Here is a 20,756-nt window from a genome sequence, read left to right on the forward strand (position 1 = left end):
TTTAAGTCGCAGCCATCGATCGAATACGTTCCGATGGTCTTTTCGCCTCCTCCGTTGCCGGCATGCTGAATCCATTTGTCTTCCTTGTCGCACAAGTAATGTAACCAGCGTAGGGCTTTGACCGAGTATTGACGTTTGACATAGTTGGTCGTTTGAGGACTGATGACAGCCACGGTCTTTTGAGGCATGACTCGTTGGCGGTACACTAAGGAACACGCTTTGGCAATGGTGCAAGCTTCGACCCCTCCGTGTTCCATGAACAGTTCTCGAAATTTTCCACAGCAACGTCGTAAAATGTCCACGTCGGAACGACAATACTTTAACATTTCTTCCTGAAAGTCGAAGGGGTCGGAGGCATGAGCCTGGTACCAAGCGTAGAAATCTTCTCGTTGTTCGGTACGCATGTTGTCGGGGTCGTAATAGTGAGCCTCAGGCAAATGGGGTAGAACGGCGTGTTGATTGGCTTCCGTATTGAAAAAGTGAGGAAAATAACCTTTAGCCATTTCTGTCATTCCAAACGTTTTAGGCATTCGACTCAAAGGCATGGCTAAGTAACTCATCGAATCTTTAAACTGCACTTGTCCCACTTGCACGAAAATCATTTTGGCTCCGTTCAAAGTGACTTTAGGACGTTCGGTGCCATGTTCCGTATAGTACCTCAAAAGAAACTGTCCATCGTACCCGGAGAAATTGTGAGCCATCACTGTGGCATGGCGATGACAATCTCGGTAACGTTCGATGTCCTCTTTGCTCCATGTCTTGTCGATGGGGTCTAAGACCCATTTGGCAAAATCGTCTGGCGTCTTTGTTCCTCGAAAGATTTTTTCACGCCCTCCGGGAATTTTGCTGCAGTGAGGGCAATAACTGAAGATAGGTTCTTGAATACACTTCTCGCACGCTCGATGAGCCACGCAGAAATTAGGAATGTGAATGCCAGTCTCTTGCATGCATTCGAAATCGAAAAAGATGAAATTGCCTTTCTTCTTCTTCTTGTGACCGTCATCTTCCTCTTGTTGGGGTTGGTATTTTTGCATGTAACATTGATGTTCCAAGTCCACGATGTGGTGACAAATGTGACATTTTTTCTTTCCTGAAGGTACGTGTGCCTTGGCACTATTGTTACGTATGCCTTGTCCACACGCGGGGCGCAATCTCAGCAGCTGACAAGCGCATTTCTTCTGTGAACCTTGTGTTTTCAAATGTTGTTGGTAACAGGTAGGACTGACAAACGTGCGCTGACAAGCTGGACAATGCACTCGTTCTTGTCCTTCGTCCAGACAGGGTTGAGAGGCCAAACATCCTGAGCATTTCGATCCACAATGTTTGTGTTGTTCTCGTTTTTTATAGCCATAGTCACATTTCTCACAATAATAAACATATCCCAAGAATCCAGTGATGCTGGTAATGGTATCGAAATGTTCATCGTGATGATAAAGGTGAATGTATTTTCCATCCTTAAAATCTTGGCCTCGAAACAACAGAGGCCAACGCACTTCTTGAGGGTGCACGTTCAAGGTGTAGCGTGGAGCTAGGACATCTTGCAATTTTTGCATTTCAGGAATGCCACAGGGTGTGTCTTTGGACAGGCCAGCTTGTTGCAACAGGAGTTCTGCTTCGTTTCGTTGTTTGGATCGGTCCGATTGTTGAATAGTTTTCCAGGCTCTTTTCCATTATGCCGTGTCGTTCTTGTTGGCATAGGTTCGTCCCACCACGATGGCTCGGGCTAAGCACATCTGGTCTTGAGGGTTATTAATTTGGACGAGACTCTTTTTGGTGCTGCGAAGGTCGTTCACCAATAATACCTTTTTGCGTCCTGTCCCTTGAGGAAGAGAGACGTGAGCCATTTTCATTGTGGCTTTACCATCGGTGATGTCAAACTTGTCATTGGATTGTTGCACCTGTTGTATCTTGTCCATGACTTTGGAAGGGGTCAGTTCTGCGGGTCTGCTAAACTCGATCCAAACAGGGGATTTCAAGCTGCCGTGTTGTATGGATAGTGTCAAGCGATCGTCTTCTTTGGGTTGACATTGTCGCTTGAGTGTGGTGAGCAAAGAATCCCACATCTCGGTGATGAACCCTTCTGCTTTCTCCAACGATACGTCGGACTTGAAATCTTTAAACTTCACCGTGTAGGTGTAAGCCGTGGTTCTAAATTTTCTAGAGGAGCGCTTTTCCGTCTCTCGAATGTGATAGTACTTTTTAGGGTTGACTGGTGAACTTTGGTTTGGAGTAGACTCTCTCTGTCTGGTCGCAGACGTGGAAGGTGTTGGTTCAGGTTCGCTCATGTCTTCTATTTGAGCGAACACTTCTTTTCGTGTGTGAGGCGATACGTCACTTCGCTGCCTCTTACGTTCTTCTTCTCTCTCACTGAAGTCGTGCGATCATTTCATCTCGATTGCTGATTCAGAAATGATTTAACTAAGTTCATTTTTTCCATATATACCCTCTCTACCTCTTGTTGTGACAATGAATTGGTATATTTCACAAGGCAAGTGAAAGCCAAGCATATAGGAACCCAACGACGACCCTTCGATTCAAACCCTACCACGAAAGAAAATAGTTGCAAGTAAAATAAAATAGACAGTTGGTGTCTTCAAGAGAGCTAGAGACGGCACTGTGTCGCTGGGACACGTGCGTACTCCAGAAAACTACGCTACTCGACAACGTGAGTGTGCTTGTCAAAATGTTTGAGTAAGATTAAAAATCTTTGTCAGTTTCAAAACGCGAACCAGTCCTGTGGCCGTTTAATATTTGATGTGACAAGAAGAAATGGTACAATACGCAACAAAGGGTTTGTACGTTTACACTCCAATCTGTCTGTACTGTAATGGTAACAGCGCTCTTGCGTTGGCATTATTTTGCCACTCTACCTTTAAAAAAAAAAACAATGCATCACTCATCATAAACGATTTCATTGGCTATACTTATTTTCTTACCGCTTTCGCTTCGAATTGACATAGTACCTTTTCGCACAGTGACAAGATCGGACATGTTTTTTTAATTCTGCGGCTGGTCGCTACTCTACTTGCCCAACAATAAAAATTTTCAATTTTTGAAATCTACGATAATTTATTGTTTAATTTATTTAACATTTTGAATGGATTTTTCATCAAATAAAAATAGTTTCTTAACTTACAAGGTGAAAAAATAATCTTATGTGCCCATTTTGCTATAAATTCATGATAAAGTAAAAAAAAAACAATTTTGGCGAAAGTCGGAGATTTTTTTCTGTAAACTAGATTTGTTACAAATTATAATACATCACTTTTTATGTCTCAATACAGTGAATAATTAACCAATTAAATATGCAAACCTCGTTCACTGGATAAACGTAAAGACAAAGAAAATCAGAATTTCCCAATCAAAATTGTCTGAAGTACAAAATTTACACTATTCGGTGTAACGAGTTACAAAAAAGAAATTAGGTTTTCGCTGAAAATATTTTACACCAATTATTAGACTAATTATTACACTAATTATTACAAATATATAAAAGTATCAGTGTAATGAGTCTTAAAAAAATGAAGGCTTCAATGAGAACATGTTTCTAATCATTGCAAAACAGTTCTTGTATTCATCCATACAACTAATTCTTTTTCTAATGAACTACATACATATATGTCATTAATTATATAATGAACAGATGTCTGAATATTGTCAGGTAAGTTTGTTTCAATACATGTTTCAGATCTAAGACCATGCTTCAGTCCAGTTTTTATTGGTTTGATGTCTTTGTTAGTTTTATGATGTTATAACATCAATTGATCAAAAAAGAAAACCAGTCAGAATGTAAGTAAGATGTCGATAACGTACCTCTTAATTAAAGATTCCATGACTTTCAATAATAATTATAAATTCTCCATTATATTCTTTATTACTCTTTTATGTTTCAAAAAAAAAAAAAAGAAAGAAAAGAAATAAAGGTACATGAAACAATTGTATCCTTCCATTTTAATCTTGCGTATATCATTTACGGACGGCCAATGTGGGTATGTGAGAAAGCTTGCCAGTAGCTTCTCGTGGGTTGGTGGTTTCTCCTGGGGTTTTCCCGAGTTCTTCCTCCACCATTAATACTGGCCGCCATGCATAGCCTATCGTGTGCTGAAAACTCGCGTTAAACCCCACAACAACAACAACCATTTACGGGGGCCCCGAGTGGCCGAGTGGTCTAAAGTGCTCTCCGTTACGGATCACTGCCATCTCATCTCTGTCTGCGTGGGTTCGAGTCTAGGATTCGGTCAATGTGGGTATGTGAGAAAGCTTGCCAGTAGCTTCTCGTGGGTCGGTGGTTCTTCCCGGGGTTTTCCCGGGTTCTTCCTCCACCATTAATACTGGTCGCCATGCATAGCCTATCGTGTGCTGAAAAATGGCGTTAAACCCCCACAAAAACAACAACAACAACCATTTACGGACATAAAGCGTATCCAGTCTATTTGAATTGGTAATTAGACATGTCACGTACTCATGGTCGATAATAGTGTAGGTAAGTCACGTCCACATTTTGTAACAAAGTGGAGGCTTATAAAGGTCTTCATATTCATCGGTAAACGATTAAAAAATTTACATATACATTGGTACATATGTTTCATGGTATATTTGAGTGTATTTTAGTACATTTGAGAGTATTTGAATATAATCTGAGTGATAAGCCGTGCCTTTTTTGTGTAAGATGAAGTCAATTGATTTCGAATTTATTATACGCGGTGGAGGGGGGGGGGGGCTATTTTGTCTTTTTAACTTCCTTATTAATACAATAAATTGACATATAATGATTCGCTAAAAAAGTATTTCTATTATTAGCAACTAAATAACTTAAATTTTGTGGATTCATTATTTACTTTTTCTAACCGAAATGGTATGTATTGCAGTCATTTTGATGTTATCTAGTAACTTTTGGGCCAATCATTTTACGCTCACGCGTTACGTGTGCCACAAAAGCGCTCAGGAAGTAGGAAAATTTTCTACTTTCGGATTTAAAATAGAGTGGATGTTGTGTAAACGCACGTGCAGTTCTTTCATATAACAGGATTCCAAAAAAGTTGATTTGAGTAAATGGTATATAGAACTTACCTTTGTATCTACTACTATTCTCAGATTAATGAAGGAATGTTTCGTAGAGTGGCATACACTGTTATCTCCATGCCTGTGTAAATACCGAAAGTTGTACAACTAGGTAGGCGTATCTTTCTCTCGGCAGGTAAACTATGCACAATTCTTACGTAATGGAGCCTGTAACTTCAGTTTGGTGTAACCCAGAAAAGTCAACTATGGCATGATGATTATAAAAAATAAATCTGGTGTAAAACAAGCGATTGATTATGGCCAAGTACCTTCATGGACGGGATTAGGAGCTCGGGGGTCAGTTTGTGGAACGATCTGTTCGGAAGCTACTAACTCTGCCTCATTCATATAGTAAGACAGACAGGGTCCACCAGTACGAGTCATATATGAGTAATCTGAGGTAATTTTTGCGGGTTTCATGTCACCAGTTCGTTTCAGTGTGCAATATTGCTGAATGCCAATCTTTCCGGAACACACCTACATACACATTACACCGGTTTTTGGTGACGGTCATATCTAGCGCAAAACACAAGTGAGAACTCTATATCAAATCCTATTCACTATTCCACTACAGAAAACAATTTTTTTTAATGAGAAGTACCGTGTGCACACCAGGAGAAAAAACAAAAAACGGTATCGAACTTGCTGTTAATTACAGGAATAGACTGGGCATGAGACTTTATTCTGTCCTTTACGATTAAATCTTGTTAATTTAGGGAAAGTCTGAATTCCAGTAAATTTATTTCCATTCTTTCAGATGTAAGTACCAATGCCAGTGTATCCAAGCAAGAAAGTGTGTGTATAAGATAACCTTAAAGTCGTAAACTGAAATATTAAACCTCTGAGGAAGCAAAATTAATGTCTTGCACATAATTTTTGATGTTCTATCTTTAGATTAAATTGCATAATCTCATGAAATCTAGGCAAGTTATTTAAATTTTGAGACAAATGAAAAGATAGGAGGGCCAAGTGAATTTTCTGAGACCACTAGTCCTGGATAAGTGGATAAAAAATAATTTTTTATCAACCCCGAGATATCTATTTAAGACTAAGCTTTTGTCAGCATAGTAGGTTTAGAGTTACTTCTTAATAAATTGCATTTATACTCTCATATCCCATAAGGATTTGCAGTGTCTTCATGAAACAATACAAGCTCAAGTAACATGATCAGATAATTTGTCTTGCAAAAGAATGGTCTCTGTCTGGTCAGGATTTTAAGAGTTATCCCCCCTTTAACAAACTTGTTTCCATCCTCTCTGTTATACTTTTGATTTAATTATCTTTCAAACTGTTTTAGAGATTATCAGGAAACTTTGTGTTTTAGAGATTATCAGGAAACTGTGTTTTAGAGATTATCAGGAAACTTTGTGTGCAGCATTTTGCCTAGGCTAAGATCTGGGGGACAACCGATTAAGTTTGCCTAAAAGCTTTGATATATCTAATAAATGTATCATAAATGAACATTTGCCAGCATTTTGCAAACAAAATTAGTGTGGGGTTATCATTGGACAAATACAGCATGCTTTATGGGTGTATTGAAACTGATGTTGAACTAGAAACTTGTGTAAGAAAGATAGCATCCTTGCCTTCAGTCCTTGAAGTGAATCATGCTGGAGTTCTTGAGATGTAAAATTTATGAAACAGGTTGAAGAATGCATCGTGCCACATGCTAGTTGTGACTCAATTAAAGCATATTGTCTTGTAAAAACAAATTTCACCATGTTTTATTAGTAAACAAAGTTTAAGAACAGCACTCAGATTTTACATTGCTAGGTGACACTTATGCTACTGTCACGTATATGGGGCACGTATTTTTATTTGACCCTCTGACATTAATGCAAACATTATATAATAAATTGAATCAGTATGAATTCATAATATTCCAACTCAAAAGGAATAAAAAAAATACATCAGATTTCAAGGTCATGAATGTCAACTGCCACTAGGAAATTTATTATTTAACAGATTGTAACTTTTTTCGTTATAATTTAATTCAGTATTTTGCAAAAATATGTTTTTATTATTGGCTCTTTTTTTCAGGCCAATCATAATGGAATCTGCAGATGCAGGATATGATTCTGACAATAAGGTGGAGGAGGAGGAATTGAATTATTTTTATGATGAGAGTGACTCAGACTGCACCATCAACCCACAACTATATGATGACATGGAGAGACTGCTGTTAATTTACGGGCAGTCAGCATTCCAGTATAGACTTGTTCCTGCAATTAGAGAAATTGACATAGAATTTCATCTTCCATTGTCATTTTTAGATAAGGAAACCGCAGATGCCTGGAGAGTTAAAAAAGATGAACCGCTTGTAATTTGTCTGCATCTGTCACTATCAGATTATGTAAAAGCTTCAAGGCCTCCAAAGGTAGAAGTTTTTCAGACATCAAAAAAACTTAAGTTTGGAGTAGGAAGTCAGATGAGAAAAATTCTGGAGTCTTTCTTGTCAGAGAATTGGAAAATTATTGGAGAGGAATTGAAGAGAACAAAACAGTCAGCCACAAGCAGAACACGGAGTGTGCCCATCAAGTTGGCCTCTTCATTAGAAATAACAAGTTTGTTGGTTCAAGACAAAAATCTCACTGCATTGATGGACATTGGCTTTTCCAAGGAGATAGCCAGAAATGCTCTCATTATTACAAGAGGAAATGTGACAGATGCAGCCAACCTGTTGCTTAACAACCCAGAAATTGATCTGGAGTATTATACTGCATTTGAAAAGCCAGCTGAGTCATCCCACCCACCAGATCTTAAACATTTGAGAAAAAGTCTGTTCAGCAAAGTTAGCACAAGCATGGTTACTTCAGCAGCGGAGGCAAGCATTGCTGGACAATATTCAGATGACACATATCTGATGCCACTCTCCACTTTTAATGGAAGCAGTCCCAAGAAAGTGCCTCCACTAACCGATGGTTTTCTAGTTCAGTTCTTCTGTTATGTGAGGCAGAGAATTTTGACACTGAATGAGTACTGTGTGGTTTGTGATGAACCACATGTCTTTCAAAATGGAGCAATGCTGAAACCAGCAGTCTGCTCAAGAGAACTATGTGTGTTTGCCTTCCAAACACTTGGTGTAATGAGCGAGGCTGCTGATGACATTGCTACTGGTGCAGAAGTGGTGGATCTCCTTGTTGCCATGACAAAAGCTGCATGTAAATCGGCTCGTAAAGAGATTATATTTGATCCCTTCCCAACAGTAGTTGACCCGTGCAACAAATTTGAGCTGTCTTTCCATCCTAACAATAAAAACTATGACAAAGTGGAACATGTTCTTGACAAGTTTTTAGAAATGGAGAAAATGTGTTCAGTTCCTCAATCAGATCTGAAGACAACCTTAGATGAAATAGATTTTCTCATTTACCCATTATTGCAGTGGATTATTTCTAGTAATCTGTCACATATAGTGAAAATTCCAGTCAATAAGCAACTCTCATTCATGCATACTACACATCAGTTCCTCTTGTTAAACAGCTCACCTGCCAAAGAAGCTGCTTTCAGAGCTGCAAGAGAAAAGTATGGCAGCACATTTGCCTTTCATGGGTCAAGTATCGAGAACTGGCATTCCATCATACGAAAAGGATTGATCGTAGCATCAGGAACAAAACTCATGGTCAATGGAGCTACATATGGCAATGGTATTTACCTCAGTCCACATGCCTCAACTTCATTTGGGTACTCTCGCATGGGTTATGGTTCACATAAAATAAACAAACAACAAGCAGTCCCAAAGAACAGCAGGTTTCTAACCAGCAGTAATATCACATGTATAGCATTGTGCGAAGTGATACTGTCCCCAAAACTGAAAAAAAATAGCGGTATTTGGGTCTGCCCTGAGAGCGACCATGTCTGCACACGTTTCTTTTGCATCTATGAAGATGGACAGATTGGTCATTTAGACATTAATACACAGGAGAAAAGTTGTCTGGATGAAATACAAAGAGCTTTGTCACAGAAAGCTTCAAGCGAATGTAATGGTTCTGGTACTCTATGATAAACTGTTCAAGCAAATGTAACGGTTCTGGTACTCTATGATAAACTGTTCAAGCGAATGTAATGGTTCTGGTACTCGATGATAAACTGTCCATAACAGGACAGCCTAAGATTTAGATGTTAGACAAAATTATAATGTATTCTGTTGTTTAATTTTGCTCTTTCCTGAGGATTCTCAAATAATATGATATCCCTCATATAGTTGTGACACAGTATTTATTAACTTTTTCATTGCACCTGCAACAGAATAAATGATTAACCTAGTCTTGTGATTCAGATTTTGATTTACCATATATACTCGCTTATAAGTAAAACAAGCATAGACCCTGATCTGTATGTGCTTATACTACGGCAGATCATGATCTGTATTGCTTTTATTTTGACTCACCATATAAACAAGTATATACGGTATGTGATTTTTGCCTCAGTACGGTGCCTTAAATATCAACAACTAGAATAATTAGATTCTTTTTCATAACAGTTAAAATCTCTCAAATAAGCCAATGTACCAAATTTATAGTGTGTTGAAACTGAATTCCATTTCTTACATTACATTGTGATGTGATCCAAATATTGAGGTGATCCAAATGTTGCAGCGTACAAGTGTCTTGACATTGGGGGTCAAATAATCATTTGATCTGTCAACAGACATACAAGTCGTGATCAAAGATGGATGCCATGAGATTTGGTGATCAGGTGACTGTGCAGTGCTGCATGCAATTGTTGACACTTCATACATACTGGACAATCAGCCCACTTGTCGGCTTACAAAAGTGTGTGTTAATTTCTATGACAAGATACAGATTCTGCTTACCAATATTAGATAGAATTATCAAAGTATCAAGATGCTGGCTGGCTGTCCAATCAAAACATCAAGATGCTGGCTGGCTGTCAAGTCAAAGTATCAAGATGCTGGCTGGCTGTCCAATCAAAGCATCAAGATGCTGGCTGGCTGTCCAGTCAAAGTATCAAGATGCTGGCTGGCTGTCCAATCAAAGCATCAAGATGCTGGCTGGCTGTCGGGTCAAAATATCAAGATGCTGGCTGTCTGTCGGGTCAAAGTATCAAGATGCTGGTTGGCTATCCAATCAAAGTATCAAGATGTTGGCTGGCTGTCCAGTCAAAGTATCAAGATGCTGGCTGGCTGTCCAGTCAAAGTATCAAGATGCTGGCTGGCTGTCCAATCAAAGTATCAAGATGCTGGCTGGTTATCCAATCAAAGTATCAAGATGCTGGTTGGCTGTCCAATCAGTGTATTGAGATGTTGGCTGACTGTCTAATCAAAGCATCAAGATGCTGGCTGGCTGTCCAGTCAAAGTATCAAGATGCTGGTTGGCTGTCCAGTCAGCTTATTGAGATGTTGGCTGACTGTCCAATCAAAGTATCGAGATGCTGACTGTTGAGAGAGATGCATTTACTCTAAGCTTAATTTAGTCCAGTATAAACAATAGCTATAACAATGGCTTATCTTTAAAATGATTCGCTTTAATTTCAGTTTTTAATGTTAAGTGACAAGAAGCTTTTTCTGTTTAGTACTGTCATTCTAAATTTGTCAGTTTAAAGTGTACTCCTTTACATATCAGGAGTCAGTCACAGATAAATTTGTAAACAGGATATAACTCTTTTAAGCCATAGGAATTACTGTCAGTCACCTGGCAGTGTTGTGATATTATGATTGTGTCTGAGATTGCTTGTTTGCAGTAAACTGACATTCACTATACACAAACTTGAACAATTGCATGACTGAATGAGTTAATGAGCATATTGCATATGATGCTAGTTGTAGGGATTTAATCCTCAAGTTTTAAAGCCAATACAGTAATGTAAAAATTATACCAGATTTTGGACCAGTCTATTTCAGTCTGCATTTTGTTTTGATTATCTGCACTCTTACATATATTGTATGTGTAATCATGCTGTACAGGTTTGTTACAAACTTACCTATGTAAGTATGATTTTACTTTTGACTTGGTTTATAAATTATCTTATGCCAGACACAGGTGACACACTATGGATGTTAGACACTTAGTAGTTATAGCACACACCACAATGTATTTTAACATCTTTTAACTTTTTTTAACTTTTAGATTTCTTTGTCTAATAAATCCATAATTTTTGTTACCTATTTTTACTCCCAATTATCTAATTTTATTTGCAAGACACAGTTTATGAACCAATACTTTTATTGAAAAGCACTGAATCGTGCATAGATCAACAAATACTTCATAAAAAGCATTCCACCATACTTAGATAAACAAATACTTACAATGAAAAGCATTGCAACATGCATATTTCAACCATATCTTGAATTTTGTGCTAGCATGGAGCTACCGTTATTTAGCTGTTAGCCAAGGTTACAGTTTGGTCATGTTTTTTTCATTTTCTGATTGACTGACTCAGGCACATGCAAAATTTAAATGCAGCACCCTCTGTTTTACTGTTGGATTAGATGCTCTGACTTCACTTTTGATCCCTTGGATCAATAAAACTATTGCATTAAAAAAATAAACACCTATCAAATAATGTTTGGTTTGGTTGCATACTGTATAAATACTGTTAGACCTTGCATACTGTATAAATTCTGTTAGACCTTGCATGCTGCATAAATACTGTTAGACCTTGCATACTGTATAAATTCTGTTAGACCTTGCATGCTGCATAAATACTGTTAGACCTTGCATACTGTATAAATACTGTTAGACCTTGCATACTGTATAAATTCTGTTAGACCTTGCATACTGTATAAATACTGTTAGACCTTGCATACTGTATAAATTCTGTTAGACCTTGCATGCTGCATAAATACTGTTAGACCTGGAATCATGAAACTTGGTGAAATGCATCTAGAGGAATACTAAACACTTATCCTAAAGATACGGCACTGCGACCTATATTTTCACATTTCAATGAACTTGGTTCACTCTTTGATGTTTTCATCACTATGCATACTTTTTAGTACTACATGTACATCCATACCCAAAATGGTCGCCATGATTTAAATTTTACTGGCTTATATCAAATTATCCCAGTGCAGTGTTAAAGTTTTAGTTTTTTAATCAAGATCTGTTCACATCATTGCATCTGTTTTTTTCGAGTTTAACACCATTTCTCAGCACAAGATAGGCTACACATGACAGCAAGCACAGTATAACTGGTGGAGGAAGAATCGCGAAAATCCTGGTAAGAACCACCAACCATACAAAGTTACTGGCAAGCTTTTACACATACCCACACTGGAGCCCAAGAATCAAATCCACATGGACAGAGGTGAGATGGCAGTGATTGGTAAAGGTAATCACACTCAACCACCTGGGGCCTGCATCACTAATAGTACCAAACCTTCACAAAGGAAAATCACCATAACATACATTTCACATGTTAGGTTAAGTTTATAGATTGTTTTTTACATTGTATATATATATAGTATACATGCTGTCATAGCTAAATTCATTATGAAGGGTGCATCTTGATGAGTACTACTCCTTAAGGTTCATCACTGTGACTTGTATTTCATGCTTCTCTGACTTTGGTTACATTCTGTTTTGAGTTTATTGCTTATGATCTGTTCATGGTAGAATCATCAGACTAAATGATTATATTCATCGCAATTTAAGATACATCACCTTTACAGGGTCATGGTGACCTGGGCTACAATCCACATTTTACTGGCTTATGTTAAGGTTTTGTACTTGACTCATAAACAAGTGTTTTTAATATATGCATACCTGTATTATTATACCAAGATTTGTGAAAATTCGTGAGGGGATGCATTTTGATGAGTACTATATCCTTGTCACAAAAGTAGGTAATTGTGACCCATATCTCATGCTTCACTGACATAGAATCACCCTCAAGCACAGTTCATGCCAGAACCATCAAACAAGGCAATTGTATCCATCCCTACTAGTACCACACCCTTATAATGAAACCAGATCATTGTGGCTTACATTTCACATTTTACTGGCTTATTTTAAGTTTTTACATTTAGCTCATGACCACATTGGGCATTTTCAGGTGGTAGAGGTTAATCTGTTTATACCTGGAATTATACAATTTGATGAAGGGATGCATCTCAGTGAGCTGATTGTATGCATCTTCTTGCTTAGTATTCTATCTGGAATCATGAAACTTGAAGAGGCATCTTGCTTACCATTCTATCTGGAATCATGAAACTTGAGGAAGCATCTTGCTTAGTATTCTATCTGGAATTGTGAAACTTGAGGAAGCATCTTGCTTACCATTCTATCTGGAATCATGAAACTTGAGGAGACATGTTGCTTAGTATTCTATCTGGAATCATGAAACTTGAAGAGGCATCTTGCTTACCATTATATCTGGAATCATGAAACTTGAGGAAGCATCTTGCTTATTATTCTATCTGGAATCATGAAACCTGAGGAAGCATCTTGCTTACTATTCTCTCTAGAATCCTAAAACTTGAGGAAGCATCTTGCTTCCTATTCTCTCTGGAATCATGAAACTTGAGGAAGCATCTTGCTTACTATTCTATCTGGAATCATGAAACGTGAGGAAGCATCTTGATTACTATTCTCTCTGGAATCATGAAATGTGAGGAAGCATCTTGCTTACTATTCTATCTGGAATCATGAAACATGAGGAAGCATCTTGCTTATTATTCTATCTGGAATCATGAAACGTGAGGAAGCATCTTGATTACTATTCTCTCTGGAATCATGAAATGTGAGGAAGCATCTTGCTTACTATTCTATCTGGAATCATGAAACGTGAGGAAGCATCTTGATTACTATTCTCTCTGGAATCCTGAAACTTATGAAGCATCTTGATTACTATTCTCTCTGGAATCCTGAAACTTATGAAGCATCTTGATTACTATTCTCTCTGGAATCCTGAAACTTATGAAGCATCTTGATTACTATTCTCTCTGGAATCCTGAAACTTATGAAGCATCTTGATTACTATTCTCTCTGGAATCCTGAAACTTATGAAGCATCTTGATTACTATTCTCTCTGAAATCCTGAAACTTATGAAGCATCTTGATTACTATTCTCTCTGGAATCCTGAAACTTATGAAGCATCTTGATTACTATTCTCTCTGGAATCCTGAAACTTATGAAGCATCTTGATGCATCTTTATGAGCACTACTCCCTCTTTTTAGTAGTAGGTCATTAAGGCCCACATTTTACTAAATTTAGTTAATTGTGTTGTTTGATGTTCATTGCACTGTTTATGAAAAACTTGTGAAATTGGTGAAGATATGCTGACTGTAACTTCCATGTCCTTACAACAAAAGTAGCTCATCATGACTTATATTTTACCTTTTACTAGCTTTGGTGTTTGCATTCAGCACATGATCATGTGAGTTTTTGGCACTACTACACTCTTAAAATGAAAAGGTCACTGTGACCTACATTTAAAGCTTTACTAACATGGGTTAAGCATAAAATTTTGTAGTATGATCACATAGGTTCATCCATGATAGAAACCCTAACTTACTCTGAACACCCTTTCTGACCATTCCATTTGAAAGTAAGAATACATATACTTACTCATTAGCAAAGTGTCTGCATCAATGGCTATACATTGTAAATTGTGACAGTTACCCTCAACAAATGAACTGGACCACTACGGTGGCCTAGTAATTAGAGTGTCCACCTTGGATGCAGGTCATGCATTTGAACACCAGCAGAGTTATACCAAATACTTATAAACATGGTACTAGCAGCAGCCTCACTAGGCACTCAGCATTAAGAGGTTAGTGTTAGGACTGGTCAACCTTGTGTCAGGATAATGTAACTGGGTGGGACATGATGCCCCAGTGCTAGACGTCACTGTAAACTGTCACACTGCAGACATTGTAGCAAAACAAGTAGGGAGTAGAACAAACAGGCAGAGGGAGAGAGGGAAATGCCATAGTTCAGTTCAATATCTACCCAACACTTCAATATTTATCTTTCTTCCAACTCCACTTTGTCAGAGTCCTACTGAAATCAAAATCTTTAAAAGCTGTCACCTCTGGTTGTATAAGAATTAATCTGTTGATTTCTTCTGAGCTTAATCTATTCCTTACCCGTGTATGAATATTGTTCTGTGCTGATGCCCTTTCACCTCTGTTGCCTGAAAGGACATTTACATGGCTAGTTTAGCCAGCTGAAACAAGTGTAGAAACTGTTCTTTATGACTGCTATATGCAATTTTCCACAGCTCACAGGTATTGTCTTTTGGATACTTCTGCTCCAAAATTATATTTTTCACTAACATAAGCTCTGTTAAAGACAAACATTTCACTCTGAGACTTGACTCAGAGCTTTACTGACTACCATGCCCAACTTACTATCAGTTCCATAATGCTTTATTAGGATTTCAAGTCCATTATTGCCATGGTCTGCTTTTTCAGAGGTATTTTTATCAAAATAAATATCTTTACTTCTTAATTTCAGTTTTAGATTCCTACTTATTAAATTTAATTGAACCCTTACAGAGCTGATGTAGCATTGCTCAACATACACAAGTATTTAGAAATTTGCCTTTTTCAGGAGAACTATGAACTATTTTGGATTTATCAGGGTCTCATAATTACATATTTATATCATTTTTCTCACCCATATACCCTGAGATATTATGCACAGGAACTTATTAAAAATTAAAATCTAAAGATAGCATGTAGTCAAAAAATTTGGGATTTGGAGATCAGCAGTTTTCTTGTCAAGAAAGGAGAATTTGCAAACATGTCAAACAAGGAAAAGCATTTTATTGTACCTTAGACTGAATAATTATTCTAATAATGCCACTGTACTTTTCTTCAAGTGAATAAAAAGACAACGAAAACATGTACAGTGTATTCCCATGTTTTTTCCTAGATAACCTGGTGGTAAATCATATCTGATTGTACATTAGAATTCACCTTACACTGATTTACTCTAAAATGAAAACATAATTCAGGCAAATCAAAGAAAACAAATTCAGCTTGCTTTTGTTCATTTCAATTGCATGCATTGTTGAAGCTGAAAACTGAGCAGTAAATTAAAATTTGAGACAATACTTAACAACACTCCTGAAGAATGTGAAAGAGTTAATGTGTGTTTATAAGCCCAAATGTTGACAATAACAATCGCCAAATGAACAGTCCTGGTGTTTATACCACTTAAGCTGGTCAACAGTCCATTTAAAATTACATATCTAGTGTTTGAAAAGTTATGAATATGTTATATGGTGTGCAAACTTTTGTCAAAAAGTTGACATACATTTGCAATGTAACATTTTCAAGCCTTCAGAATGACACCATGAACTGTATGTGCTGCTTCCATCTTGTTGACAATCCTTCTACTGGTTCTGATTACATGCCTGATCTACCTAACTGAAAACTCGATTTCAGGCAAGGCACATCAGCTAAATTTCTCAAAAATATCTTAAGAAAGGGTAAAAATGCATGCATCATGTATTTGGCCAAATGCAATTTATACATTTCATTGTGCCTTTATTCACTTAAAATGCAAGCTAAAACTATAATAAGGCCATATATGCAAGATCTGAGGTATTGCTTTACATAAAAACCAATAATTCCATGCAAGATATCATCGTGTGAACCCAACTTGAGGTGCATCATGCCATCATCACTATCGTTAGCCAGTATTTGCTGAACAAAATATTTGTCTAATAATGAACTGCACTGGGATTCAGACATATTGGGTTTTCTAGGTAGATCATATTTTAAAAACGTACATTTGTAAACCTTCCTTGATGCAAATGACATAATGGTTTTACCAGGGACCATTGTACAATTTTACCAGGAACCACTGTACAATTTTACCAGGGACCACTGTACAATTTTACCAGGGACAACTGTACAATTTAAACGAAGTGAAGTGAAAGAGTGTGCATGCATTAATGACATCATGTGAAAGGCGCATATAATGGTATCCAATTACTTCCTGCGGAATATGATAATCATGGAATTGCCAACATTAGGAGGGAAAATCAAACTGCACTCCCATTCACCCCACAATGTAAAATAAATGACTTGAAAATGAAATTTTCCATCATTTTGTTTTTAAGTAAAATCTCTAAAATTCAATGACTTTCAAAGACCTAGGTGAAATATGAATGGCTTTCAAGGCGTTTAATTGAGGTGTTAATTTCTCTGACTTTCAATAACCATGCTTAGTGAGCTGTTCAACTGCTAAAGTCAGGCGAGTAATATCAGACATTCTTTTCATAAAGGTTCCCCTCCTGTAATTATTGAGCTACACCCCTTATATGATGAAATCAAGTCCTTACTTTGATATATTTGCAACCATATTTATTTCAAAACTACACAAGCAAAACAATTAATGCTAATTGTATGAGCATAGATACTTGAAATGTCATAACAAGATTTACATTCAATGAAATTTTGTTCAATTTCAAGTTCACTAGCCACCTTTTATACTTCATCATGGCACACACACCAGGGCAAAAGGGTTGCCTTCACTAGTCATCTCTAACACCTCATCATGGGACACACACCAGGCCAACAGGGTTGACTTTACTAGTCACCTCTAACACCTCATCATGGGACACACACCATGACAAATGGGTTGCCTTCACTAGTCATCTCTAACACCTCATCATGGGACACACACCATGACAAATGGGTTGCCTTCACTAGTCATCTCTAACACCTCATCATGGGACACACACCAGGCCAACAGGGTTGACTTTACTAGTCACCTCTAACACCTCATCATGGGACACACACCAGGACAAATGGGTTGTCTTCACTAGTCAACTCTAACACCTCATCATCGGACACACACCAGGACAAATGGGTTGACTTTACTAGTCACCTCTAACACATCATGGGACACACACCAGGATAAATGGGTTGCCTTTACTAGTCCCCTCTAACACCTCATCAGGGGACACACACAAGGACTAATGGGTTGCCTTCACTAGTCACCTCTAACACCTCATCATGGGACACACACCAGGACAAATGGGTTGACTTTACTAGTCACCTCTTACACCTCATCATGGGACACACACCAGGACAAATGGGTTGACTTTACCAGTCCCCTCTAACACCTTATCATGGGACACACACCAGGACAAATGGGTTGCCTTCACTAGTTACCTCTAACACCTCATCATGGGACACACACCAGGACAAATGGGCTGCCTTTACTAGTCACCTCTAAAACCTCATCATGGGACATGCACCAGACCAAATGGGTTGCCTTCACTAGTCACCTCTTACACCTCATCATGGGACACATTGGGACACATACCAGGCAACAGGGTTCAGTTTACTAGCCACACTTTACACTTCATTATGGCATGCACACCAGGGCAAAAGGGTTGCCTTCACTAGTCATCTCTAACACCTCATCATGGGACACACACCAGGACAAATGGGTTGCCTTCACTAGTCAACTCTAACACCTCATCATGGGACACACACCAGAACAAATGGGTTGCCTTTACTAGTCACCTCTTACACTGCATCATTGGACACACACCAGGACAAATGGATTGCCTTCACTAGTCATCTCTAACAACTCATCATGGGACACACACCAGGACTAATGGGTTGCTTTTACTAGTCACCTCTAACACCTCATCAAGGGACATACATCAGGACAAATGGGTTGCTTTTACTAGTCACCTCTTACACCTAGTCATAAGACACATACCAGGCCAACAGAGTTGACTTTACTAGCCACCTCTAACACCTCATCATGGGACACACACCAGGACAAATGGGTTGATTTTACTAGTCACCTCTAACACTTCATCATGGGACACACACCAGGACAAATGGGTTGATTTTACTAGTCACCTCTAACACCCCATCATGAGACACACACCAGGACAACAGGGTTGACTTTACTAGCCACCTCTAACACCTCATCATGAGACACACACCAGGACAACAGGGTTGACTTTACTAGCCACCTCTAACAACTCATCATGGGACACACACCAGGACAACAGGGTTGACTTTACTAGTCACATCATATGACATGCAGAATTGTACAATGGACATATACATCCACAAGCCTGCAATGAAGAAAGAAAAATGGTTTGCACACAATGACTTTAGTTCTGTATCACAGACCTAATATAAGCTTGTAGACTGCTTGCACTTGTAGTAAGTTGTAGTTGTTATAGAGTTCAATGCCATTTTTCAGCACAAGATAGGCTATACATGGTGGCCAGTATAGATGGTGGAGGAAGAACCCTGGAAAAGCCTGGGAAGAACCATTGACCCATGAGAAGCTGCTGGGAAGCTTTCTCATGGACCCACATTAGCCGAGCCCAAGACTCAAAAACACACAGAGGTGAGATGGCAGTGATCCATAATAGTGAATGTTTTAGACCACTTAGCCACTCAGGGCCACCACACCTGTAGTAAGGAAGTAGCCTATTGATTTTGATCAAATAGTCAAAGGCCAAGGTCAATATAAATGAAAAAATGTTTTCTGCAGCCAAATATATCAGTTCTTGATCATGTACCTTCAACATACTTTATGGATGACCAACACTTGGTAAGAAAGATGCTTAGCAATTTTGCAACCAAAAGGTCCAAGATCAATAGCACTGTCACTAAAAGAAGAAACATGTTTTGTTCTTTTGCATAATAAGATTAGTTCTGGAGCACATAACTTGATAAAAAAATTGTGGAGGAATTGCACTTACATTAGGAAAGAGGCCTCTTAATTTGGGGTCAAAAGACGAGAGTATTGTGACCTATAAAAAAGTGGGCTGTTTGTTCTGAAATAAGTTCCTTGACCAAAGTGTGTGGATGGTTTGTACTTTGGATAACAATGAAACCAATATATTTTGGGGTCTAAAGGTCAAGGGTCAATGTAAGTTTAATAAGTTTAGTTCAATACTGCATACCTTGGTCAAAGGTCAAGGTCACTGAGACCCATTGGTCAATAATCTCCCATCAATCATGTCCTACTAGTGACTACAAAGATTATTATTATGCACAAGTTTGGTGTATAACAGTACTTACTGTTCATGTACTCGCTATCTAATGGGTTAATCCATGATGGACTCAGGGTCCATAGGTGACCATGAAAACCTTGAAAAGCCTTGAAAAATTAATTTGTCCCTCAAGGCCTTGAAAATACCTTGAAAATTCAAAATGAGTACCTTGAAATGCCTTGATTTTCTTGAAACTGAAAGGAATTATTAAATAGTTTTCTTTTTACAGATTTTAATAAAAAAGAAAAGGGGAAACAAAAGGATCTCTATGTTTGTGGAGGAAAGGAAATTTCCATAACTGGCCACTGCGCAGTCATACATTTTGAACTTCCAGTTGTACAATGCCCAGATGTAGCCACAGTTAAATCTGAATCATTTGTACACTTCTAAAAATCTGGCTAATGATTCTAACCCTGGTGGCTAGACGTAGAACAATATAAAGTATGATATTAATATAAGAATAAACCTTGAAAAACCTAATTTTAAACCTTGAAAAATCTTGACAATTTTGAAAGAAATATACTAATAACCCTGTGGAATGGTACAACATCCACATTCTGTTGCTTCATGCTAAGGTAAACAAGACAAACACTCGGACCCATTCTTCTGTGGGTATGCAGAGGCAAACTGATGTTCTAATATTTTTCTCAAGTACAACTAATTCTTTTGGTAATGGGTTTTGTATATTGTATACCACAATTTAAATGTAAGCACTCTGCAGGACAGAATAAAAAAACACCAAAA

At 38.0% G+C, this 20,756-nt stretch overlaps 1 protein-coding gene across 3 annotated transcripts in view; it reads left to right on the forward strand.

Annotated features, from left to right (window-relative positions):
- The window catches only part of LOC149793125 (protein mono-ADP-ribosyltransferase PARP6-like), a 33,643-nt gene extending 24,319 nt beyond the window's left edge, over window positions 1–9,324 (forward strand). Inside the window, exons 1-2 of one of the 3 annotated variants that reach the window (XM_089967041.1) lie at window positions 4,918–5,055; window positions 7,102–9,324. In XM_089967041.1, coding sequence (XP_089823167.1) covers window positions 7,112–9,061 — 1,950 coding nt within the window. In that variant the 5' untranslated portion in view covers window positions 4,918–5,055; window positions 7,102–7,111 and the 3' untranslated portion in view covers window positions 9,062–9,324. Of the gene's footprint in view, window positions 1–4,917; window positions 5,462–7,101 lie in introns of those variants that run through there. The other 2 variants (XM_089967039.1, XM_089967040.1) reach the window with 2 other exon arrangements.
- The last annotated feature ends 11,432 nt before the right edge of the window (window positions 9,325–20,756 follow it).

This window comes from Sinohyriopsis cumingii, chromosome 8 (genome assembly GCF_028554795.1).
Source record: "Sinohyriopsis cumingii isolate HCF-2022 chromosome 8, ASM2855479v2, whole genome shotgun sequence".
NCBI classification, from domain to species: domain Eukaryota; kingdom Metazoa; phylum Mollusca; class Bivalvia; order Unionida; family Unionidae; genus Sinohyriopsis; species Sinohyriopsis cumingii.